The sequence below is a fragment of the Tribolium castaneum genome, chromosome 7, assembly GCF_031307605.1.
Source record: "Tribolium castaneum strain GA2 chromosome 7, icTriCast1.1, whole genome shotgun sequence".
In the NCBI taxonomy this organism is placed as follows: Eukaryota; Metazoa; Arthropoda; class Insecta; order Coleoptera; family Tenebrionidae; genus Tribolium; species Tribolium castaneum.
This window is the reverse complement of record NC_087400.1, coordinates 3,957,816-3,984,917: the sequence shown is the minus strand read 5'-3', so window position 1 is coordinate 3,984,917 and position 27,102 is coordinate 3,957,816. Positions and strand designations below refer to the sequence as shown.

General features: G+C 36.8%; 1 protein-coding gene across 5 annotated transcripts in view; it reads right to left on the bottom strand.

Annotated features, from left to right (window-relative positions):
* The window catches only part of LOC100141776 (zinc finger protein 1), a 193,074-nt gene that overhangs the window by 51,560 nt on the left and 114,412 nt on the right, over nucleotides 1-27,102 (bottom strand). For all 5 annotated transcript variants that reach the window (XM_064357844.1, XM_064357845.1, XM_064357843.1 and 2 more), the window contains one exon: nucleotides 11,189-11,467. In XM_064357844.1, coding sequence (XP_064213914.1) covers nucleotides 11,189-11,467 — 279 coding nt within the window. The remainder of the gene's footprint in view (nucleotides 1-11,188; nucleotides 11,468-27,102) is intronic.

The window sequence follows — 27,102 nt, the reverse complement described above, 5'->3', positions numbered from 1 at the left end:
GCGTAAATGTAGATGTGACTTTCAATTTAGTCGGCGGTGCGGGATTATGCTGGCGTCGCTATTCCGGGCGCCGCTATGTGCCACTGCTGCTACGTCTCGCGCCCGGACTACTGACACCGGATCTTAGTCTTTTACCATCGCGGAACACGACGACGTGCCCAGATTCACTAACATGCTAATTTCACACACTAAGACAGCAATCGAAACGACAAACACGACGGTTTTACCATTTACAGTTACACCATCTTTACCAGCGTGCCTCAATTAGCTAATGACGAGTTTTGCAAACTTATGCCATCTATAACTAAAAAAAGGGTACGAGGATGTCCTTATTTCACGCAACTCGAAAAATGCGACAAATCCTTCGCGTAAACACGTTTCCAGTAGTTTTCAACCTGCTGATTGCAAATCCGTGATCTATTTTGCTCAATTTTTAGACGCAACCGAGCGATTGAGCAAAAAATCGCTACGAGGATGTCCCTTTTTCCCGCAACTCGAAAAACTCAACAAACTTCTCGCGTAAACACGACTTTAGCAGTTTTCGACCTACTGATTACAAATCCGTAAACTATTTTGCTCAATTTTTAGGCGCAACCGAGCGATTGAGCAAAAAAATCGGTATGAGGATGTCCCTTTTTTCCGTAATTCAAAAAACTTGACAAACTCTTCGCGTAAACACGACTCTAGTAGTTTTCGACCTGCTGGTTGCAAATCCGTAAACTATTTTGCTCAATTTTTAGACGCAACCGAGCGATTGAGCAAAAAAATCGCTACGAGGATGTCCCTTTTTCCCGCAACTCGAAAAACTCAACAAACTTCTCGCGTAAACACGACTTTAGCAGTTTTCGACCTGCTGATTGCAAATCCGTAAACTATTTTGCTCAATTTTTAGGCGCAACCGAGCGATTGAGCAAAAAAATCGGTATGAGGATGTCCCTTTTTTCCGTAATTCAAAAAACTCGACAAACTCTTCGCGTAAACACGACTCTAGTAGTTTTCGACCTGGCGATTGCAAATCCGTAAACTATTTTGCTCAAATTTTAAGAGCAAAAAAATCGGTATGAGGATGTCCCTTTTTTTGGCAATTTGTAGAGTGCTCCGAACTGCTTGGCGCAAAAAGTATTTTTGTAGTTTCTGACGTGCTGGTTATGACTGTGTTGGTTATCGGTGGCATTTTTGGGTTGGGGATCGATTGGGAGGGGTAGTCCGATGAAAGGAGTTTTGCATGTATCCAGAGAAGCCCTCTCAAGTTGGAGGGTCAACCACATAAACTTTCAAAGCTAGCCAGGAGTTGCTCACTGAAGGCATTTATAGTTGGAGCGAACTCGGCGTCTTGCAAGTAGTGCCTCGAGCAACTATGTTAAACATTTCATCCTTCAGGTTAAGTTGGCGAAAATTGATCACTGTTATTATTGTTCGTTCGCACAAATCACGTCGTGGAGTGAGTTGGTGCTCGACGTTTTCTTTTAAATTAATTAAAACGTCCGGCAGTAAATTTCGATCCATTAAGACCTTCGGCTACGCCAGGAATCCGCGTTGCAATAAAACACGTCAAAAATGAGCGCTTTTTTCGATTTCTTGCGTGATAAATTTTAATTGTGTTCCAACGAGCGTCTTGCGGTCAGTAAGTAAATGGGCCGACGGAAAGCCTCGAGAGCGGCGGGTAATACAATTTGTCGACCCGAACGAAAGAAAAGAACGAGACGCTTAGTTTATAAACCTGAGAGTTGGCAAACGTGGCACTGCGTTCCATCAATGCCTCGTTACGTTTGCACCGCATACGAGAGATTTAATGCACCGATAAGGGACACACAAAACTATCCATTTCAACTTACACATTCTTCAAACAAAAGTTGAACAATAAAAATCTAACGATATTTCGTAATCTAGTAGGCGGAGCGGATTTTAACGACTAAATTTGAAATCGCCGGATCAATTTACATGAGAAAAGTGCTATTTCAAGTTGCATACAAATTCATTTAAAAAGTTTGAGACAATTTTCCAGTATTTTTAAGGTTTGACTCAAAGCATCCAATGCCTACATCTTCAAATCTAGTAGGCGTAGCTAATTTCCGTTGACAAATTTTAACTCCTAGGATCAATTTTCATAAGAAAAGTGTTATTCTGGAGAATAAAAAACATTGTTTATAAAATTAATGGAGGTTTTCCAGTATTTTGAATATTTGGCTTGGACAAAAACGAAATCTGAGGGTATTTGCCAATTTAGTAGGCGGAGCTTGTTTTAGTTTCCAGAACTGAAATCAGCTTATCAATTAACTTAAAAAAGCTCAGTTTCAGGTTATAGAAAAAATTATTTGAGAAATTTAAACCAATTTTTGATCCACGGTTTGAAACTAAAATAAAAAATGCTGGAAAATTGATTCAAATTCATCAAATAAAGTTTTCCACCATATGAAATGGAACTTTTCTTATGTAAATCAACCTGAAGATTCCAAATTTAGTAGTTAAAACCAAGCCAGCCTCAAAGATTGGAAAATATCAGACAATTTTTGGTGTCGGAAACAAAAAATGCTGGAAAATCGACATAAACTCCTTAAAGAAATTTTTTCATTATCTGACAAATATGACACTGACTATGTAAAATGACCCGGGGATTCCAAATTTGGCAGTTAAAACCAAACCGGCCTACTAGATTAAAAGATATCGGGCGATTTTTAGTGTCAGAAACGAAAAATGCTGGAAAATTGGCTTAAACTCCGCAAAGAAATTTTTTCATCACCTGAAATATGACATTCCCTATGTAAAATGACCCGGGGATTGCAAATTTGGCAGTTAAAACCAAACCCCCCTACTAGATTTGAAAATATCGGACGTTTTTTATTGTCAGAAACGAAAAATGCTAGAAAATCGGCTTAAACTCCTCTAAGAATTTTTATCATCATTTGAAATATGACACTTCCTATGTAAAATGACCCAAGGATTGCAAATTTGGCAGTTAAAACCAAACCTTTCTACCAGATTTGAAAATATCGGACGATTTTCATTGCCAGAAACTAAAAATACTGGAAAATCAGCTCAAACTCATCAAAAAATTTTTTTCATCACCTAAAATATGACACTTCCTATGCAAAATGACCAGAGGATTGTAAATTTGACAGTTAGAACCAAACCCGCCTACTAGACTAAAAAATATCGAATGATTTTTAGTGTCAGAAACTAAAATTGCTGGAAAATCGGCTCAAACTCCTCAAATAAATTTTTTCATCATCTGAAATATGACACTCCCTATGTAGAATGACCCGAGGATTGCAAATTTGGCAGTTAAAACCAAACCCGCTTACTAGATTAAAAAATATCGAACGATTTTTGGTGTCAGAAACTAAAAATGCTGGCAAACCGGTCTAAACTCCACAATTAATTTTTTTCAAGTCTAAGGTATTGAGGTCTTATGTAAAATTATCCAAGGATTGTAAATTTGTGACTCACATCCTGCTGCGTCTACTAGATCATAAGATATTGTATGCGAATTTTGCAAAAACAGTAGCGAAAATGTAAGAAATGTGTCTCTGTGCTGTGTGTTGGAAATTAAACGGCCGAGGAGGAATTTGCTAAGTAATTTCCTTATGCGCTGGACCTTAGTAGAATTCTTGAAGGTGGTCCCCCGTCCGCAAGGATTACACACCCTCTCACCGAGATGCAGATTAATGTGCATTCATCCGCTGAAGAAATGGTTGCGGAACAGCACTATCTCACCGCTCCCTAATGTCCACTGGCCATTAGAAGTAATAGGCGGAAAATAGGGAGCCGTCTTAGCTCAGTTATCGCAATAACGCTACTTTAATTAAATCCCGATCGTCGTCGTCGGAACTGCGGAAAAAATCCAAGCGGCGACGCTTTCAATACCCGACCCTGATATCGGGCACTAAACATCCGGAGACAAACCTTTTATATGTAAAACGCAACTGATATGTTTATGGAGGATTATAAAAGTCCATGACTTGTAAAAATCGTGAGTGACAAGCGCCGGAACATGTCGTCGAAAGGAAATGAAAACAGGAACACGAGTGCGTACGAGGGGGTTCCCGCTGGATAAATGAAGCCTAAAGAGAAAATGATGATGGAGGTGAATATGATAAATGTATCAAATGACATCATTTACCCCCAGAGAAATTCCAGACCTTTTGAGTGCTTTATGGACGCGATTTTTGCCAACTCTATGAGACATAAGGTTATAGTCACTGTTGCTGGATTGCAACCAAATACATAACCGTTTGTCAGTCTGGAGAGGCCCCCATTTACTAATTTTACAACAACGCCTACTTGGCATACCCGCCGAGACGCAAATCGACCGGAAATAACACAATTTTATTTATCTCGTAATCAATTCCACGAGAAATCAAAATTGCTGCTGCAATCTGTCCAAAAATGGCCCGCCCTCGCGCATTAATTAAGAAGCAATCAATTTAATCCGACCCAAAGCAATACAATAATTAAACGTTATCTCGGTACCTAGTCAAAGGACTAACTCTTCGTCGGCAAGTTTAAATGTTAGTTCAGAGATGCACAACTCCTCAAACAGAGCCAAGACGCCGACTTTGCCGAATAGTTTCCTTAATACCTACCGGTCAGCTATCGAGTAATTAAATTGTGCATTCTACAAGCCATTGCGAGAGCCGACGACTACATTATAGGGCTTTTCCACGAGATAAATCCCAGATATTTATGGCACTTACATGGAAAACCTGCATGCTCGAGGGGCGACAGCAAGTTTTTAAGCGAGATAAACCTCGACCAACTTTTAACTTTACTAAATTAATGGGCTAACACCTTTTACGAACATTTGTATTCAGCGCTGCTTGCCGGCAAAGTGTGATTTAAGACGCAAGCGAGACAATTTCGGGGCTTTAAGCCACTTTGCGGACAATACTCAATATGCTGTACTAGACGGCATAGGGTTTTGAGCAGAAAAATTACGTCCCATCGGTGATTTTAAATCATTCTGGAGCTTTGTTTATTAATCCGAAAGTTTGGTGACACTTTTCCTATTTGTCGCTTTTCAATAATCCACAAGTCTCCCATCACAGTGGATTTATGTCGATTGTTGGAAGTTGGTCCAGCAACAGCTTTTCTAGGTGTGTTTGTTTAGTTTTTGAGTGAATCTGGCGTTTGCGCCCCGAGGCGAGGATAATCCATTACAATTCCCAACAATCCGAAGATGTTTGAATTTAATAGCAACATAGATCATGAGCGCGAACTTCACGTAACAAAGTGTAAGTTTAGACGGATATGAGGCGGAATGGATGTTGCGGCGACCGCAAGACCTCTGGGACCCTCCTCTACCACTTCAAGAATTCCTGGAGCAATATTAGACTCCGGCCCCATAAACTTGCCATTTCTTGCCGCCGCCGCCGGACCAGAGCCGCACTCCGGGCATTTTTCCGCCCGGAAACGCGCACTCGAACCGGAAATAAGCGACGTGTGCCAGAAGACGTGCTGCGAATCTACTTTGAAAATACATAAAGATGAAACAATGCGATACGAGCGATGCTTCCTTCGGGTGCCTTCCGGAGGGCTTCTTGTCGACGCTTGTGTAATGCTTTCGCGACCAGATAGAAACTCTAATTAGATCATACGCTCAAACTTCATTACGCTAATCGAGAACTTTGCCGGAAAATTATGACCCACACACGAAAAATGCAAATAACCGACAATTATTGATTACGTGAAGCGATTCTAACACGAGAAATCGACCGATATTTGGCAATCTAGTAGGCGGAGCTGGTTTTAGCTGTCAAATTTGGAATTTTCAGGGCAATTTACATAAGAATTCTTTAATTTGTGATAATGAAAAAATTTTTTTGAGGAGCTTAGACCCATTTTCCAGCATTTTTAGCTTTTAAAACTAGAAATCGTTCGATATTTTTGAATCTAGTAGGCGGAACTGGTTTTAACTGCCAAATTTGAAATTCTCAGGTCAATTTTCATAAGAATTGTTTAATATGTGTTGGTTAAAAAATGTCTCCGAGAAGTTAGAACAGATTTTCCAGCATTTTTAGTTATTAACACTAGGAATGGTTCAATATTTTTTAATCTAGTAGGCAGAGTTGGTTTTAACTGCTAAATTTAAAATCTCCAGGTCGATTTACATGAGAATTATCTAATTTGTGACAAAGAAAAATTTTTTTTGAGAAGTTTGGACTGATTTTCCAGCATTTTTAGTTTCTAACACTAGAAATGGTTCGTTATTTTATAACCTAGTAGGCGGACTTGGTTTTAACTGTCAAATTTGTAATCTCCAAGTCAATTTACATCAGAATTGTTTAATTTGTAATGATGAAAAAATTTCTTTGAAGAGTTTTGACCGATTTTCCAGCATTTTTAGCTTTTAAAACTAGAAATCGTTCGATATTTTTGAATCTAGTAGGCGGAACTGGTTTTAACTGCCAAATTTGAAATTCTCAGGTCAATTTTCATAAAAATGATTTAATATGTGTTGGTTAAAAAATTTCTCCGAGAAGTTTGAACAGATTTTCCAGCATTTTTAGTTATTAACACTAGGAATGGTTCAATATTTTTTAATCTAGTAGGCAGAGTTGGTTTTAACTGCTAAATTTAAAATCTCCAGGTCAATTTACATAAGAATTATCTAATTTGTGACAAAGAAAAAATTTCTTTGAGAAGTTTGGACTGATTTTCCAGCATTTTTAGTTTCTAACACTAGAAATAGTTCGTTATTTTATAACCTAGTAGGCGGACTTGGTTTTAACTGTGAAATTTGTAATCTCCAAGTCAATTTACATCAGAATTGTTTAATTTGTAATGATGAAAAAATTTCTTTGAAGAGTTTTCACCGATTTTCCAGCATTTTTAAGTTCTAACACTAGAAATCGTTCGATATTGTTTAATCTAGTAGGAGGAGTCGGATTTAACTGCCAAAATTAGAATCTCCAGGGCAAATTACATAAGAATTGTATAATTTGTGGTGTTGAAAAAATTTCTTTGAAGAGTTTGGACCGATTTTCCAGCATTTTTGGTTTCCAACACTAGGAATCGTTCGATATTTTTTAATCTAGTCGGCAGAGTTGCTATTAACTATCAAAATTGGAATCTCCAAGTTCAGTTTCATAAGAATTGTTTAATTTGTGATGATGAAAAAATTTCATCGAGGAGTTTGAACCGATTTTTCAGTATTTTTAGATTACAACAATAGAATTTGTTCGATTTTTTTTTAATCTAGTAGGCGGACTCCATTTGACAAAGCCAACATTTACGACTGTTTTTTTTTGCTTTTGGCGCAGTCAGTAGGAGAATTTGAAGCGTAAAAATTTTGGTCCAACAACGATGAACTAGTTAAACTTTGGACATGCACAATTTTTTACCTTCCGGCAGCTAAACAAGAACCGTTTGCACTCCGTTGTAAAAATTTAGGTGTGCTCGCGTTATTAATAAAATCCGGGTAGGAGCGTAATCAAATCATTCCGAGTGTATTTACAATCATTCCTGGCCCCCTTCTGTCCGTCTCCGGCAATATTAGATTTAATTTCTGAGCTTTCATAACTTCAATCGTCTTTGCTTTAATGTTTTTAAGCGCGGAAAAGTGAATTTATCAAGCACACACCGGCCGAGCGAGCAATAACGGCCGGAAAGAAGGGGTCTTGGTGGGTGGGGTTAAGGCAGCAGAGGGGGGGGGGTTCCTCCGGAATCGGAATTTATAAGCAGAATTAATTAGACTAAAAACCACTGCAGCCTTCCCGCACTACTCTGAGCTGCTGTTTTAATTTACAAAAGCCAAACTTAATTCTTGTTCCGACTAAAGGAATAAAGAGAAATGTAAAGGAAAATTAAAACGATTCAACTCGAAGCTTTGATTCGGTTTAGTCCGCCTCCTCCATTGCCGAATCTCGGATTCTTTTTCCCAAAACAATGCCCTGTCAACACCCACTGATTGGAAACGTTACTTTCATTACCATTACTTTTAACTTCCAATCGAAATATTTTGGCCAAAGCTGATTTGCGTTTTGCGCTGTGTATTTTGCTCGGAGGAGTCGTGCTTGTGTATTGGCTTAACTGTTTCGTAATCGCAAGTTAATCCCCGGCACGGACTTTCGTCCAGTAAGTGCGATTTGGACCGCAACAGCGAGAACTCGTCCAGGAGTCGACAAACAGGATTAGGTCGGCGGCCAGGTGGTCGTTTCCGACCGCGACAATTAGCCGATACTTTTCCTGGGTCCAGTCCGGGCCTGCTAATGAAAATGTTTGCCAACGACCAGAATTGCCGACGTCAAGGCGGCGTGAGAAATGACCGCAGGAAAACACAGACCAGGTAGCAGCAAGTCGCTGAATTGCCTCCATTTGTCTCCATCCAAACGGCTCGCGAAATCACTATGGATGCGAAGAGAGGGACAAATGAAGAGTTATGGATTCGTAACTGAGCCACAATGACGATGTCGAGTGGTCGGGGAGTGCACTCGGAGACATGCACGCTGAGAGCACTAATGCAAATCAAAACGGACATCGAGGAAGGGGACCCGATAATTGCAACGGCTTCAAATAATTTATTTCGTTCAAAAAATTCATCTACCGACTGCGCCAATTGCAAAAAAAACCCGAGTATAATAACTCAATCGCAGGTGTTAGCTTCGTCAAGCATAAAAAATGCTGGAAAATGAGTTTCATTTGCATTAAGAAAATTTTCTGTTGTTTACACGCCACTTTTGTTAAGTAATACGATCCGGAGAATATAATTCTATAATCTAGAATTAGCTCCGTCTTTGAAATTTTCAAATATTGGTACATGATGCAGCTCTAGCTTAAGGCAAATCGTAAAAATTGCGACAAATAGCTCAAAACTCCACAAATTGCGTTTTTCGTTGTTAAAATAACACTGTTCTTACGTAAATTAATCTGAGAATTCTAAATCTGCTACCCAAAACTAACCCAGCCTACTAGATTAACAAATATCGGCTCATACATGCAATGTTCTAGTGGTCAAAAGTAAAAAATGCTGACAAATGAGCATCATTCTTCATTATAAATTTTTATTATGCTCAAAATGTTACGTTTTGCATGTAAAATGATCTGGAGAATACAAATCTGTGACCTAGAATTAGCTCCGCCTTCCAGATTTAAAGATATCGGTAGATGAAGTAGCTCTAGCTTGATACAAAACTTAAAAATTGCGGCGAATACCTTAAACTTTGCACGTAATTTTTTTTATTGGTCAAAATAATACTTTTCCTACGTACTTCGATCCAGAGATTACAAATCTGTGACCTAAAGTTACCTCCGTCTTCTAAGTTTATACATATTTGAAGATGAATGAGATCCAGCTTGAGAAAAAACTTGTGGCAAATAGCTCAAACTTTGCACGTATTTTTTTTATTGGTGAAAATGATACTTTTCTCAGGTATTTCGATCTGGAGATTACAAATCTGTGACTTCAAGTAACCTCCGCCTACTAGATTTATACATATTTGAAGATGAAACACGTCCAGTTTGAGATAAAACTTTTAAATTGCGGCAAATAGCTCAAAATTCCGCTATCGCGTTTTTCGTTGTTAAAATGACACTGATCTTATGTAAATTGATCTAATTATTATAAATCTGTTACCCAAAACTAACCCAGCCTTCTAGATTAAAAAATATCGGCTCATACACGCATTTTTCTAGTGGTCAAAAGTAAAAAATGCTGGCAAATGAGCATCATTCTTCATAATAAATTTTTATTTTGCTCAAAATGTTACTTTTTGTATGTAAAATAATCTGAAGAATACAAATCTGTAACCTAGAATTAGCTCCGCCTTCTAGATTTAACGATATAGGTAGATGAAGCAGCTCCAGCTTGAGAAAAAACTTAAAAATTGCGGCAAATAGCTTAAACTTTGCACGTAATTTTTTTTATTTGTCAAAATGCCACTTTTCTCATGTATTTTGATCCGGAGATTCCAAATCTGTGACCTAAAGTTACCTCCGTCTTCTAGATTTATACATATTTGAAGATAAAACACGTCCAGCTTGAGATAAAACTTTTAAATTGCGGCAAATAGCTCAAAATTCCGCTATCGCGTTTTTCGTTGTTAAAATGACACTGATCTTACGTAAATTGATCTAATAATTCTAAATCTGTTACCCAAAACTAACCCAGCCTTCTAGATTAAAAAATATCGGCTCATACACGCATTTTTCTAGTGGTCAAAAGTAAAAAATGCTGGCAAATGAGCATCATTCTTCATAATAAATTTTTATTTTACTCAAAATGTTACTTTTTGTATGTAAAATGATCTGAAGAATACAAATCTGTGACCTAGAATTAGCTCCGCCTTCTAGATTTAACGATATAGGTAGATGAAGCAGCTCCAGCTTGAGAAAAAACTTAAAAATTGCGGCAAATAGCTTAAACTTTGCACGTAATTTTTTTTATTTGTCAAAATGCCACTTTTCTCATGTATTTTGATCCGGAGATTCCAAATCTGTGACCTAAAGTTACCTATGTCTTCTAGATTTACATATATTTGAAGATGAAGCAGGTCAAGCTTGAAAAAAAAAATTTCAAAATTGCGGCAAATAGCTCAAAATTCCACATATCGCGTATTTCGTGGCTAAAATGACACTGTTCTTACGTAAATTGATCTGAGAATTCTAAATCTGCTACCCAAAACTAATCCAGCCTACTAGATTAAAAAATATCGGCTCATACACGCAATGTTCTAGTGGTCAAAAGTAAAAAATGCTGTCAAATAAGCATCATTCTTCATAATAAATTTTTATTTTGCTTAAAATGTTACTTTTCGTATGTAAAATAATCTGGAGAATTCAAATCTCTAACTTAAAATTAGCTCCGCCATCTAGATTTGGACAAATTTGAAGATGAAGTAGGTTCCGCTTAAAAAATTGTGGCAAGTAGCTCAAAACATATTTCTGTTTATTGTTCAACTGACAAATTTAAATTAATTTGCGCCTTCTAGATGCGAATCTGTTCTCAATTTAGAAATCCAAGACACCCTTTGGCCATAGCTTGTCGTTGTCGTTTTTTTTCCAAACACTTTGCTTGTAATTCGGTCCCAGCGGCCGCGTTAATTATAATTCCCTTGTAATAAGCTCGCCTCGGACACTAATCAGAATAGGTACAAGCTTTGATAAATTTAATTGGGTCCGAGAGGGCGTTTATCTCTCCGATATCATCCACTTTGTCGTCATCAATTATCCTCTTGAAATATTAAGCACTCACCACGATTTTCCGACGACTGGCCAACAGGTTCCGGATAGATAACCGCCGTATCACTCCTCTGGAGATACTCTTCGATATTTTCATCTTCTTGCTCTCCCACTGCAGCTTTGACCGAGATGAGATCATCGTTGGGGGCGTCCGAAGCGGAGCCCCCTGTCAGGACTTTGGGCGGACTACTGTGCATCGAGAGGCCGTTGAGGACCTCCTCGGGGACGGTGGCCTCCTTCAGACGCTTGGAGGGCGCCGCGGGACTCATCTGCACCCCGTTCACCGCCTCCACTGCAAAAGAATCCAACTTTGAACACAAATTCTGGTCCTCCGAGCCGGATTTTACTTAAATGCGATTTAAAAATTAAACTGGCCGTTTCACAGGCACACAATACCTGTCGCCCCATTCACCCTTCTCGCATCTGTCCACCCTTCTTTCATCCCTCGAGGTGCGAGAAGAAATTATCATAATAATTAATGGTATAACGCACGTCGAATCGGCATGCGGCCGACGTTTGTCCAGCTAAGTGACACTCACCCTCATCCAACCCCCTTCGAAATCTACCTGGGGGTGGAGGGTTTTATCCACCCCTTGCAGAACTAATCGTTGTTTAACGGTACAGAGGGTGCAATATCATGACTCACAACAGCGACAAAAATCGAATTGAAAATATTCAAAGAGAGCACCAGGAAATCATCGGCCTTCCACCTCATTGGGTCTTTGCCGATGACGTGTGACCAAAGATCATCCATCAGCTTAACCGGAAGCCTCTTTTTCCTTGATTATTACTATTGGGGGTGGGGATGCGTTGTGGAGCAATTTAGTTGTTGTGTTTTTATAGTCGGCTGTTTCGTTCCGTTTAATTTATTATTTTTATCCGACCAAATCAAATAAGTGTATGACAAGATAATAAAAATTAAGCCCGGCTTTTACGACGGCCTTCTTGGACCTTAATTAGCCCGGCCGGGATTGAATTTTGCAAAAAATGCTTCTTCGACCACAGAAGTCAAGGTACAAGATAATCCGGCTCGGGGACCATAATTTGAGTAGAAACAAATTTTATTAGAAAAATAATGCCTTTAAACGAAAACAGCTAACCTACAACAAAATAATCGCAATTGACATGAATTATATTGTATATTGGTGTAACTGAATTTGATAATAGTGAAAAAAAATGTAATTTTATGGACTAGACATATTATGTACAACATAAGCCGGCTCGGAGGACCATAATTTGAGAAGGAACAGATTTTATTAAAAAAATAATGCCTTATAAACGAGAACAGCTAATCTAAAACAAAATAATCGTAACTGACATAAATTATATTGTACATTGGTGTAACTGAATTTGATAATAGTGAAAAAAATGTAATTTTATGGACTAGACATATTATGTACAACATAATCCGGCTCGAAGGACCATAATTTGAGTAGGAACAGATTTTATTAGAAAAATAATGCGTTATAAACGAGAACAGCTAATCTAAAACAAAATAATCGTAACTGACATAAATTATATTGTACATTGGTATAACTGAATTTGATAATAGTGAAAAAAATGTAATTTTATAGACTAGACATATTATGTACAACATAATCCGGCTCGGAGGACCGTAATTTGAGTAGTAACAGATTTTATTAGAAAAATAATGCGTTATAAACGAGAACAGCTAATCTAAAGCAAAATAATCGTAACTGACATAAATTATACTGTACATTGGTGTAACTGAATTTGATAATAGTGAAAAAAATGTAATTTTATGGACTAGACATATTATATACAACATAATCCGGCTCGGAGGACCGTAATTTGAGTAGGAACAGATTTTATTAGAAAAATAATGCGTTATAAACGAGAACAGCTAATCTAAAGCAAAATAATCGTAACTGACATAAATTATACTGTACATTGGTGTAACTGAATTTGATAATAGTGAAAAAAATTTAATTTTATGGACTAGACATATTATATACAACATAATCCGGCTCGGAGGACCGTAATTTGAGTAGAAACAGACTTTATTAGAAAAATAATGCGTTATAAACGAGAACAGCTAATCTAAAACAAAATAATCGTAACTGACATAAATTATATTGTACATTGGTGTAACTAAATTTGATAATAGTGAAAAAAAATGTAAGTTTATGGACTAGACATATTATATACAGCATAATCCGGCTCGGAGGACCGTAATTTGAGTAGGAACAGATTTTATTAGAAAAATAATGCGTTATAAACGAGAACAGCTAATCTAAAGCAAAATAATCGTAACTAACATAAATTATACTGTACATTGGTGTAACTGAATTTGATAATAGTGAAAAAAATGTAATTTTATGGACTAGACATATTATGTACAACATAATCCGGCTCGGAGGACCATAATTTGAGAAGGAACAGATTTTATTAGAAAAATAATGCCTTATAAACGAGAACAGTTAATCTAAAACAAAATAATCGTAACTGACATAAATTATATTGTACATTGGTGTAACTAAATTTAATAATAGTGAAAAAAAATGTAAGTTTATGGACTAGACATATTATATACAACATAATCCGGCTCGGAGGACCGTAATTTGAGTAGGAACAGATTTTATTAGAAAAATAATGCGTTATATACGAGAGCAGCTAATCTAAATCAAAATAATCGTAACTGACATAAATTATATTGTACATTGGTGTAACTAAATTTGATAATAGTGAAAAAAAATGTAATTTTATGGACTAGACATATTATATACAACAAAATCCGGCTCGGAGGACCGTAATTTGAGTAGGAACAGATTTTATTAGAAAAATAATGCGTTATAAACGAGAACAGCTAATCTAAAGCAAAATAATCGTAACTGACATAAATTATACTGTACATTGGTGTAACTGAATTTGGTAATAGTAAAAAAAAATATAATTTTATGGACTAGATACATTCGTAGGAGTGAGCGGTTGTTTTCGGTAAGGGTTAAAAAGTCGTAAAGCTCGTTACATCCAATAAAGCCGTTTTAATCTGTGTTTTTTTGAATCGCATTTCAATTACGACATGATGGGTACTTTATCGTCCTAAGTAGTCATAAAGATTCAACTTCGAACTATAGGAAAAACGCATAAACTCCGGTTCGTAACTTCTCCATGCAATAAATTTGACAACTAAATGTGTATTTTTACAATAACACTGTATTCAAGCGAAAATTTTATTCGTCAATTCGACATAATAAGTGTACTACACCTGTTTTATGTGCGAATTATTATGTACGACGTGTTAATCGTGGTGGAATTAAGTTGTTCCCTTGTGTTTGTATTAAAGGCATCATCCCTCGGCGAATACCCGGAGATTCTTTTTCATGTTCGAAAATTGATTAAAAGTTTGAGACGCTTCGGTGTATTTAAGAGCATAAATTCTATGCATACTTCGATATTGAATTAAAGTGTTGTAATCAAACTCCCGAAGATTTTCTTTCGCTGGGAAAGAGAAATTTATTTATGTGTTGTTCTTCTTTCCCTCGAAATAAAACATAAAAATGCAATTGACACCACCACGTCTGCAGGTTTATATTATTTTTATTGCTCGGTTCCGAAATTGATTGCTTCGCGAAATTAAGACAGGGAGAGGTGATTTATCGCCGTTTTATGCCCAGTAAACAACTCATCTTTTGGGGAAAAAAAGTACAACTGTTGCACGATGCGGGCCAACTTCTTAAATGGCCGCATACCTGCATACGACCAACCCCCAGCTGTCCCAACCCTTAATTAATTGATCGTATTGTCGGGAAAGTAATTACCTGGCTCTTGCCCGCTTTCCGCGACATATTTCATCCTTCTGTTTCTGGTCAGCGCACCTCAGCTCGCTTTTGTGTGTGCCAAGAGGTGAACGCAGACTAATTGAAATTAATTAGAGTGATGTATCAAAAGACAACAAACAACCCCTCAAGCGAAAAACTACAGTTTCCCCTCGCGCTCTTAATTCGATAAGTAAAGTGGACCGAAATTAATCTCATAACCGGACATCTATCACGACTGACGGCCTTTTGCACTTGATAAACATATTGGTAACACGTTGCTTGTCAACGTGTCGACTTGTGTTATATGACGACAGCTGCGTAAGTAGATTACGATAATAGGGAAGTTGCTGCAAAAATCAGACTTGAAACAGTCACGACAACAAATCCGGCTCGGAGGACCATACTTTGAGAAACACACAGTGGTAAGGTCATACAGATTTTCTTAGAAGAATCGAATAAACTCGGAATAGAACTTAACCCAAACTATGGTCCTCCGAGCCGGATTTTGTAAAGCTATATGTATCATTCCTTTACTTCTAACCATCCCAACTCTGTTAATTTCTACTAATGTTATGCAACAACTTTGTTGGTTTTGTAGAATTTTTTTATTCTAATTGTTATTTTTTTCGAAAAAAAGCTAATGGACATTTATAGTTGTAGTCTATAGCATTTTAACAAGCAACGTCAGAGCCTTCTCAGGAAGCACACAAACGTAGATATAACGTTTTTTTAACGTTACAACGCTTGATAAAACGTTATACGTTGAAATTTACGTTGTTGTTTGGTTGTGTGATGACGTATTCTCTCAACGTTTATGTTCCGTAGTTTAAAAACCATTTTTATTCTTTCTACCAATTTCTAACGTTTAAAGCTATATGTATCATTCCTTTACTTCTAACCACCCCAACTCTGTTAATTTCTATTAATGTTATGCAACAACTTGGTTGTTTTTGTAGAATTTTTTTTATTCTTATTGTTATTTTTTTCGAAAAAAAGCTAATGGACATTTATAGTTGTAGTCTATAGCATTTTAACAAGCAACGTCAGAGCCTTCCCAGGAAGCACACAGACGTAGATATAACGTTTTTTTAACGTTACAACGCTTGATATAACGTTATACGTTGAAATTTACGTTGTTGTTTGGTTGTGTGAAGACGTATTCTCTCAACGTTTATGTTACGTAGTTTAAAAACCATTTTTATTCTTTTTACCGATTTCTAACGTTTAAAGTATGTTTTTAGGTAAAGGACGTAAAAGAACTTTGGCGTTATTCATAATCGTATTTCCAACGTTTGTGTTAAACGTATAATTAACGTTTCAAAAAAACTATATTTAGTTTCCATGGTACTGTCTAACGTTAATGTAACATTTTAACTCAACGTAAATAATTGGTTGTATAGAAAACGCAAAATATATAGTAAAATAACGTAATTTCTGCGGTAAAAATAACGTTTTCGCAACTTAATTAACGCTTTTTTCTTTACGTTATTTTTACGTTATTGTGCTTGTGGGCCTCCACAGATATGCTATAATTTATGGCAGTTGCAGTAAACGAAAAAAATCGATTTCCAGCGTTTGGTGGGCTTTAGGCCCATGTGAATAAATTCGGATTAGCCTAAATCGTAAAAATGGCGGAATTGTGATTCACCATAAAGTGGCGTAGTGCGTAAATCGCTTGGTTATTTTGATCGAGTGTTTACGATGTAAAAATGAAGCTCTTTTCGCCCCGATTGGCCATAACCGTAATAGACTGTTAGGAAATTGATAGTGAGTGAAGGTGAAAAGCGATCGTGATTGGGTGCTAAACTAGCAAAAGAGATTGCGTTCGTGCCATCGGTTCGTATCAGTCGGCGTGCCAATGCATAAGCAAACGGGATCGGACTTGGCTGCTGCATTCGGACAAAAGGTTTAACGCTGGCGGCCAATATACGCGATTTTTGCGGATTTACATCGCCTCTATCAACAGAGAATTGAAGCCATGAGGGCACACCACGCGGGCTGACACGCACAGAATCCCTCAGCCGTGAACACACCACCACATCATCCACCTCCAAAGTCACGACAACTCAACCATCCATAATTCTATTTACAACATCGGTGCCCTCATTTCTTCAGATGACTCATTGGAATTATGGCACCCTTGCTAATTAATCCGCTTAGAGAAGTGCCCTTTTTTTTCTTCTCTTTTCTGCGTCCAATGTAAGCGGCAAAGGTGCACCAACCGAAATTTATGAATATGAAAGGGAGTTTTTTCAACATACGTGCATAAATCGCCCTCACTGCACACGTAAATTGTTATTCTTTCCTGGAGGGGTGCATTGTTAGTGAGCAGCGAGGGTGATGAGAATAGGTGCACAATTAAAGGTCTATTGGAAAGGCACGTGGGCCACTGAGTGGCCAGTCAAGCGAGATTTTTGATGCTGCAAACCTTGGGAATACTTTAATTGCATCGGTTTTATAAGCAAACTTTTCACTTTCTTTATATTATTAATATGTATATCCGGCTCGGAGGACCATATAATGGGATAAAAACTCGTGGCTAAGTCTATCACTGATTTTGTTAAAAAAATAATTCAAATATGTACAAACTAAATCATAAAATTTCCGACTAAATGCCTTAATTGAATTGGGGAAAAAACGTGTTAGTGAAAACTACGTGTTAGGTCATTATATCTTCGGCCTAGTTAAAGTTACAAAGATATTTTTTCTTGTAAACGATTTCAAATGAACGTGGATTCAAACGTTTTTTTCAAAATGCGAAAATTTTTTTAATTTTTAAAAATAGAACCCTGCCATCTGCCGTCTGCATTTAAAATTTTTTATTACCAACATTTCGAAATAATTAAAAAATAAATCAGAAAATAATTTTTTTGGCCAAATTCGTCGCTTTTTTGACTGTTTTTTACCAAAATTTGTTGAAAAAAGAGACTTTCTGAACTAGCTAAAAAATTGTGTTTTAAAGTAAAACAAAAATATTTTCCTAACTTTTATCTAGTTCGAATAATCTTCATAGTTTCTTAACCCCTAGGGTATTTGGAAAAATCATGTATAACTTTAAAAAATCCGGCTCGGAGGACCATATATAATGGGATAAAAACTCGTGGCTAAGTCTATCACTGAGTTTATTAGAATAATAAATAATAATTGGAATGTATACAAACTAAATCATAAAACTTTCTAGTAAATGCCTTAATAAATTGTAGAAAAAACGTGTTAGTAATTTTTTTTTGCAAAAGATTTCATTATGAATGTAGATACTAATGTATGTACACAGCAAGCTTTAGTTATAATAAAAAAAATTGGGAAAATTATAGTTTTCCAGAAAAGTATGTTAGAGTAGCAAATTTTTTTGAAAATTTGAGAATTTTCAAAAATTTTTTAAGTATAGGTCCCTGACATAATTTAGTTTGCATTTCAATTTTTCTATTACCAACATTTCAAAGGCCCAAAAATGGCATATAATTGAAAAATAAATCTATGTCATGTTGAAAAACTATTTTTTTGGTAAAAATTTGTCGGTTTTTTGCCAAAATTTGTTAAAGTAAGTCACATTCTAAAGTCAAAAAAATATTTTCCTAGCTCTTATTTAGTTCTTCTAGCGTATTTGGAAAAATTGTGTATAACTTTAAAAAATCCGGCTCGGAGGACCATATATAATGGGATAAAAACTCGTGGCTAAGTCTATCACTGAGTTTATCAGAATAATAAATAATAATTGGAATGTATACAAACTAAATCATAAAACTTTCTACTAAATGCCTTAATAAATTGTAGAAAAAACGTGTTAGTGATTTTTTTTTGCAAAAGATTTCATTATGAATGTAGATACTAACGTATGTACACAGCAAGCTTTAGTTATAATAAAAAAAAATTGGGAAAACTATAATTTTCTAGAAAAGTATCATGTTAGGGTAGCAAAATTTTTGAAAATTTGAGAATTTTTTAATTTTTTTAAGTATAGGACCCTGCTATAATTTAGTCTGCATTTCAATTTTTCTATTACCAACATTTCAAATGCCCAAAAATGGCAAATAATTGAAAGTAAATCTATTTTTTTGGTAAAAATTTGTCGCTTTTTTGCCTTTTTTTTCACCAAAATTTGTTGAAATAAGCCACTTTCTAAAGTCAAAAAACCATATGTTTGAGCAAGAACTCGGGATTTAGTTCCGTACAGAGTTTCTAAATACTTGAAAAATTCCAAAAATTTTCATTTGACTGGACTACAAAAAAGTATTCAATGAGCATAAGACCTGGACAGATTGGTGGCTATTTGCTGGATTTTTGCCCCAAAAATTATTCGATTCAATTGGTTTGAATAAAAATTTTCGTGTCAGCTAAACAAACAGTGAGCACTTTTCCTTATTAGTAGCGAATCGCGTTTTACGACTCGGTGAATTAATCCTCAAAGTTAATTTTCGTCAGCATAATAATATAAGAAATCAAATCTCGTCTCGTATCCATAAAATTATGGTTTTTATTATCGTCGTTCTGTTATCTATCCCTCGTCCGATCATTAGGCCCTTGTGTCGCATCACGTATCTCTTTGGCCGTTTCCTTGCAGTTGCTAGTTGTTTGGGTCATTAGTGTGTCTTGGGACTGGATGGAAGGATAGATATCGTTATTTATCTTGCGAGTGTCTTATTCTGTGACCGCAAGTGGGCCGTGATCTGTGTGGTCTTGCGGTGGCGGATGTGCCCTATGTCAAGTCTGTTTGTATTTCTGCAAGTTCCTCCGGATCTATCTCCCTCTCTGAAGGGTTGACTCACGATATCTCGAAGACGACCATTCATTGCTTAGGCCACAACCGCTTTCAACTGCTTTTCTCGCTTTAAAACAATAATCAAAAATTTGGTGAGGCAAACTAGCGTGGCTCCTGGCGGCCCCTTCTTGGACAAAATTACAGACAACACATTAAATTCCACATTTTTTATTAATTCCTACTCCAGGAAAAATAAAAACTTAAAATAATTTATTACACAAAAAAGCTAAAAGAAGTTAATTAACTGTTGAACCTAAAAATTGTTCTATTTTTTTTTAATTAAACTAAAAAATATTGAGACTGAAATTCTGAAGAACCAAGCGACTGAAAAAACTACAGAACAGGAAAGGAGAAACACTAATAAATTGAAACAAAAGATTCTGAATAAAAAATCAATACACTATAAGAGACTGAAAAGCTAAAAAACTTAAAAATGAATGAAAAAAACAGATCAAAATTCTGAAAAAATTATAACTGTTTTAGAGAATGTTCCAATCCATATTTTAGATAAAAATGTTTGAAAATAGAACTTTAGAATATCCGGCTCGAAGGACCATACGTTGTGCCCAATACCGATTTTACTTGGCACATAAAAAAATGCAAACATTACGTCTCACACATTACACTTAAAGTGACATTTTTGTAATAACGGTAATAATAACAGTATTTTTTTCTCCGTTGCGTTTGAGAGGCGCTGCTAATGGAACGAAACCATATTTCGAAACATCAAACCGGGTCCGTTTCCGGGGGTGGCTATGCATCTCAGCCCCTAATGCAGTTGGTTCTTTTCTCTGCAGTAGCGGCCATTCTTCATCGCCTTTGTTCGCGCGAGGTGATAATGACACAGTGGCAGGAGATCCGGCCAACTTTCGTCTTGTTTTCACACACACAGAGCAGAGCTTTCAGCGACCAGTTGATTTAATATAATAGGTACATTGTGGCCGATGGCCGAGAGCGGAGAGGTGACTTCAACTTTTGGGCGAGAGCTTATGTGGCGCCTTTGGCATCGCGACGCTATTGTTCGACGCCCACGCCGAAAACTACATACTTCATTGGATTTGGCCACAATGCCTTCTTCTTACAACCGATGACCACATCCTTAATTTGAATTACGACCGCAAAAAATCATAATTTTTGAAAATAGAGGACTCTTATTTATCACCATAGTCTTGTTTCCTTCTTACAGGCGCACATTTTTACTCAAACCAATTTTTTTATCATATTTATTCATTGTTTTTTAATCCCTAACGTAATTGGAAAAATTATATATAACTTTAAAAAATCCGGCTCGGAGGACCATATAATGGGATAAGAACTCGTGGCTAAGTCTATCACTGATTTTATTAAAATAATAAATAACTATTCTAATATAATTATAAATAATAATATTTATTCATTGTTTTTTAATCCCTAACGTAATTGGAAAAATTATATATAACTTTAAAAAATCCGGCTCGGAGGACCATATAATGGGATAAGAACTCGTGGCTAAGTCTATCACTGATTTTATTAAAATAATAAATAACTATTCTAATATAATTATAAATAATAATATTTATTCATTGTTTTTTAATCCCTAACGTAATTGGAAAAATTATATATAACTTTAAAAAATCCGGCTCGGAGGACCATATAATGGGATAAGAACTCGTGGCTAAGTCTATCACTGATTTTATTAGAATAATAATTCGAATATATATATATATATTATATATATATATATATATATATATATATATATATATATATATATATATATATATATTATAATATTAGTTATAATAAAAGAAAACTAGGCAAATTACAGATTTCCAGAAAGGTGTCATGTTTGGACAGTCAAATTTTCAAAATTCGGGCTTTTTTTAATTTTTAAGAATAGAACCCTGCCATAATTTAGTCTGCATTTCAACTTTTCTATTACCAATATTTCGAAGGCCAAAAAATTCCAAATAAGTGAAAAATAAATCAATGTCACGCCAAAAAAACGATTTTTTTGGTAAACATTTGTCGCTTTTTTGACTTTTTTCTTCCAAAATTTGTTGAAATAAGTGACATTCTAAATTAGCTAAAATATTTAACGTTTTAAAGTTGTCCACAACGGACAATTTAAGACTGTGTGTCCGTTGTTGAGAGATTTTTGCAGTAGGTTTGATTTTTGGATGTTTGATTTCATATTTTTTCGGTATCTTGAACATTTATCGAGCAATAAATAACTCCGGAACCATTGGAAAAAACCCTGTGAAGTTTACCATCGTTGGAAAGCTCTTTTAATTGTCTAGCTTTTTCAAAAAAGATCATTGTTCTCCGGTTGGTAGTTTTGCCGAAAATTGGGAAAATAAAAAAATAGTAATCGGAACATTTGGTTCGGGTGAGAGCAGGTATCAGTGACAAACGTCCCAACTTCACCGAAATAAAAAATCTGTTGCGAACACGAGGCAGTAGATAAATAAAGAAGGTAGCGTATTCTTATCATGGCCAACTGTAAATAACTGCGATTTGTCCATGTCCGGCTGTGAACAAATGCTCGCCCGAATAGGGAATGTGCAAAGATTGAGAGAGGAGGGAAAAAAATGCATAGTATTTCTCGATGGCAGCGGAAAAGACAATTTTCTGTACCATTTGACGCGTCAGTTAGACGACGCCGTGTCCACGGAAAAATAGCCGAGCTTTAGGTGGATGATAATTACGCTCGATAATAATTAACGGCAGAGAATAAATCAACGGAAAGAATGAAGCCAAAGTTTTAATTTAAAAGAGCGACCGTGACACTAAGACACTAAATTAAAACGGCGACGGATTCAAAAATATTTGCACCAAATGGAGCGATTAAAAGGGTGGAAACGTCCGATTTTTTTAATTATTAGGCGATATTTAGAAAACGTGTGCTTGATTAAGTGATTTAGTGCGAAAACCGACCCAAAAATCCACAAAATTTGGACGTTCGGACCTTTTCGGACCAAGGATATCTCGGAAACGAGACCACGTATTGAAAATTTTATTGCATAATCTGAATGTAGAGACAATTTTTTATCAGAAAAGATGTGTTTTTGGCTAAAGTGCGCCCTTCTGACCGCATTTAAGATCGATTGATTTTTTGTGGTCTATCTCCTTAGAAATAAAGATTAGGTGACTCGAAAAATGCGATTTTAGCTTCAAATTTCTTCAATATTTATAAAACGTGTGCTCGATTAAGTGATTTAGTGTTAAAACCGACCCAAAAATCCGAAAAATTTGGCCGTTCGGACCTTTTCGGACCATGGATATCTCGGAAATGACACCACGTATTGGAAATTTGAATGCATACTCTGAATGTAGAACGAATTTTTTATCAGAAAAGATGTGTTTTTGGGTAAAGTTCGCCCTTCTGACCGTACTTGAGGCCAATTGGTTTTTTGTGGTCTATCTCCTCAGAAATAAAAACTAACGTGTCTCGAAAAATTCGATTTTAGTTTCAGATTTCCTAAATATTTGTCAAATTTTACAAAACCGACCCAAAACTCAACACAATATTTTTTTCGGATCTTTTCGGCCCTTTGATATCTCGAGAACGCGACCACGTATTAAAAATTGGTTTGGATATTTCGAATCTGGGGGAAAGTCCGAATTAGAAAAGATTTCTTGTTGCATGGGGTGCAAAGTATGGCATAAAAGTTAATAGTGTCGAAGTTGAATAATCATCTCGCTGTAAGGAGGACGCGGTTTAACGACGTTTAAAATTCGTCGTCGAGAGCATTTTCATATTTTTGTCGTCGTTTTCCATTTAGTGGGTGCAGCGTTTAGTAAGGCATTCGTTTATGAATATCTTCTTTGTAGGAATTCCGTAGGAGAGGACATTTAAAAGTCGTAAAATTGTATTTAGTCTCCGAGTGCCGGAATATAAAAAACTTTACAGCGCGCCCGACTTGCTGACATCTTTACAAATCTACCTGAAAATTGTATATATTAGGGATTTTATAGCGTTGGCTCCTAGTATGAAAATTTGTTTATTTTTTTTGCTTGCGTTCACTCGGCAGACGTTTCGCAATTTCGGGCGCCCGTTCGGCCACCGATAACATCAACAATCTCGGGGTGGCGTGGCCTCGCGTTTGTCTTTTTCAAAACTTGAAACGGTGAGATCCATCTCAACGATAAGATAATCGCAATTCAACAAGTTCGAAGATATCAATAAGCAAATATCGCGCGCTTTATGGACAACTCATACTCCAATCGATAATTGGATGAGCTTCCAAGCGTAGGGGACTCGAGTGCCATAAAAACTTTTACTTTTGTTAGCTGAGATTATATACTTGCTAATGGGACCGATCCAACGATATTTGCAAACTTTAAGCATACTCATGCTAATACAAACATTGCATGGATAAAGACACCTCCAACACGCGAATAACCCATTCTGGACCGGATTTAACACCCATTGAAAAGACGTGGTTTCGGATTACGTAAGTGTGCAAAATTTCAGTTCATTCGGACAACAGGAACCCTTTCAAATTTGGCTCGGAAAATATGACACAGACAGACAGACAACAAAGCAAGTTCATTAAAAATCTCATTGTCGACCCGATTTGACACCCATTGAAAACGCGTGGTTTGGTGTTTTAACGCGAATTTTTCAATTTTTTTTTAATCTTCATCACCTCCATCCGCATCCAGCTGGCCGCGATCAAAGCCTGCTTTGTTGGGTAAATGTACCGTGTGTTCCATGCAACCTGTTTAATTTAAAACTTCCGTCGTGAATGAAGTCATGCCGATTTCTGGCCCCTTTTATAAAACCAAACTTCCACATATTCGTTGTTTCGTGTTGACACTCGTTTCATAAAAGCCAAGAATCGAGAAATATGACATGTTTAGAGAAAACGAGGAGCTTATGTATGATGTCGGGCTAATACTTTGCTTCTTTATTAATATTAAAGTCGATTCGCATTTGCATGTACAGCGTTATAACGTTATGTTTGCTCTCCGACAATAAAACCGCTTTATTGCTTGATGATTTTTCCGAAATTCTCCAAGTGAGTGATAAGATAAGGGGCCATAAGTGGGCGGCAATCGATGAAAAGCGGTAAAACGACAATAAATCTCATTAAAAACACGCCCACGTTCGATGCAAGTGTGCATCCTTTTGATAATTTCGAAGGAAATGTAGGGTCAGTGCAGGTTCGTGGGTTGACAAGTTCACCGACTGATAATAACACTGTACCGTTCCCAGAAGTGATATAGACAAGCTTTGATTCATGTACCTAGTCATGTGTTGCTTTTTTTCCGCATTCGCTAATTACAAATTAGTCACGGTGGCCGATAAGATACAGGCTGGCCAACCCAACTTCCACAATACGGGCACTGTTTGTTGGGCGGATGTGGTCGCACTGCAAACTCATCCAAATAAAATTAAAACATTTCTTTCCTGAAGCCGAATTTCACTGTTATTACGAATCCGCAAACGGATTTTTAATATGGCGGCTAGTTTCGGAGATATTTAAGGACCGAACAGTTCCGAAAAAACAAAATTTGACGATTTTTGCGTCGGTCTGCTCGAATACGGCCCCCGGTTCGTAAATATTGACAAATAGTTACGAAATTTGGAAGTCTTAATTCAAAAAAGACAAACCAAACGAATTCTATGGGACTTAAATTGGCCGAAATGGTGTACCTCAGTCAAAAATAAGTTTTTTCTAGTTCAAGGTTTCTCTTGTTCTAGTTTCCGAAAAGGTAAAATACAAAAATAATTTTAATAATTACAAATACTTCGGCTCCTTGGATCGAATGATTCAATTGGGCTCAAATCAGGCCAGAACGGTGTACTCCAGTCAAAATGAATCTTTTCTGATTGGAAATTTTGTCCAGATTTAGAATATGCAAATCACTTTTCAATACGTGGTCTCGTTTCCGAGATATGCAAAAGACCGAAAAGGCCGAATCGTGATTTTCGATTCGGTCCTGGCGCGAAATCAATCGCCACGTTATTGCATGCGATAGTAAGCAAGTAGTTTCGAAAATGCGTGAATAACGGTCCAGAAAGGCAATATTTCATGTCGGTCCTGCATTAAATCGTTGGGCCTCGCCTGCGCCTCGATGAGATTTTCATCAAGTATGCAAATGAAGGGGAAAATTACTTTTCCTATATAATCGTCATTATTTCGACATTGACATCGCGTGTGATCACATATTGCTGTTTTTCTCCCGGCTGCTGCCGCCTAATATCCCTAGTGAGGGATGAAAGCGGACCAAATACCACCACACCGTTGGCTTTAATTATCAAAGAAAAATGAATATTTTGGTCAAAAATGCAAGCCTTGAACCGATTGGTTTCGTAGAGGACGTCGACCGAAACTCATTTGACCAGCGTTTTGTTTGCGCAAAAGGGAGCTTCTTTCATTAAAACGGCCACATTTCAATAACCTGCGCTCATATCCTGGCCTCGGAAAAAACAAAACCTTTATACTAATACACACACAAAAAGTTTATTTAGCACTTGTGTACTCAAGTGCGCTGGTTTACAAGTGCTTCTTGACGCAATGACGGAATCAAATGCTTTTTTTTTTCATCTTCGGAATAATGTTTAATATCTGTGATTTATTTAAGGTCCGAGGAGAGGAGAGCATGTGTCACGGTGCTCGGAGGGGTCGAGTTAAGCGTAGTGTGTTAAATCCGAGTTTCGTTATCTCCACTTTACCGTTGATTGATGTCACTGAGTCTGCACTAATCGGGTACCTTTGAACACGTGACTGCCAGGAGGCCGATTCTCGCGACACGCGACCTTTAAATCCCTACACAATGATTCATTTATGTTTGGCCGCTGATTCCCACAGATAAAGCCGAGGGTGATTTTTTTCATAATTAGATTTCGCACAAGGGTTGGAAAAATCACAGCATCGGACACCCAACGAAACTTTAATTTGCCTGGGTTTACACCAAAATGCCGATTTCAGAAGCCGATTACAGCGAAACTATGTTCGTACGTCGATTACGGCGGCACTATGCCGATTACGCCGCAACTGGAAAAGCTACGGCAAAAAACTCGATTCCGGCGTAATAAGAATCTCTAACTATGCCGATTACACCGAAACTAGAAAAGCTGTGGCAAGAAGTTCGATTCAGGCGTAATCAGCATCTCAAACTAGGCCGATTACGCCGAAACTGGGAAAGCTACTGCAAAAAACTCGATCCCGGCGTAATCAGCATCTTAAACTATGCCGATTACGCCGACACTACGGTAAAAAAGTCGATTCCGGCGTAATCAGCTTTTTAAATTATGCCGATTACGCCAAAACTGGGAAAGCTACTGCAAAAAACTCGATCCCGGCGTAATCAGCATCTTAAACTATGCCGATTACGCCGACACTACGGTAAAAAAGTCGATTCCGGCGTAATCAGCTTCTTAAATTATGCCGATTA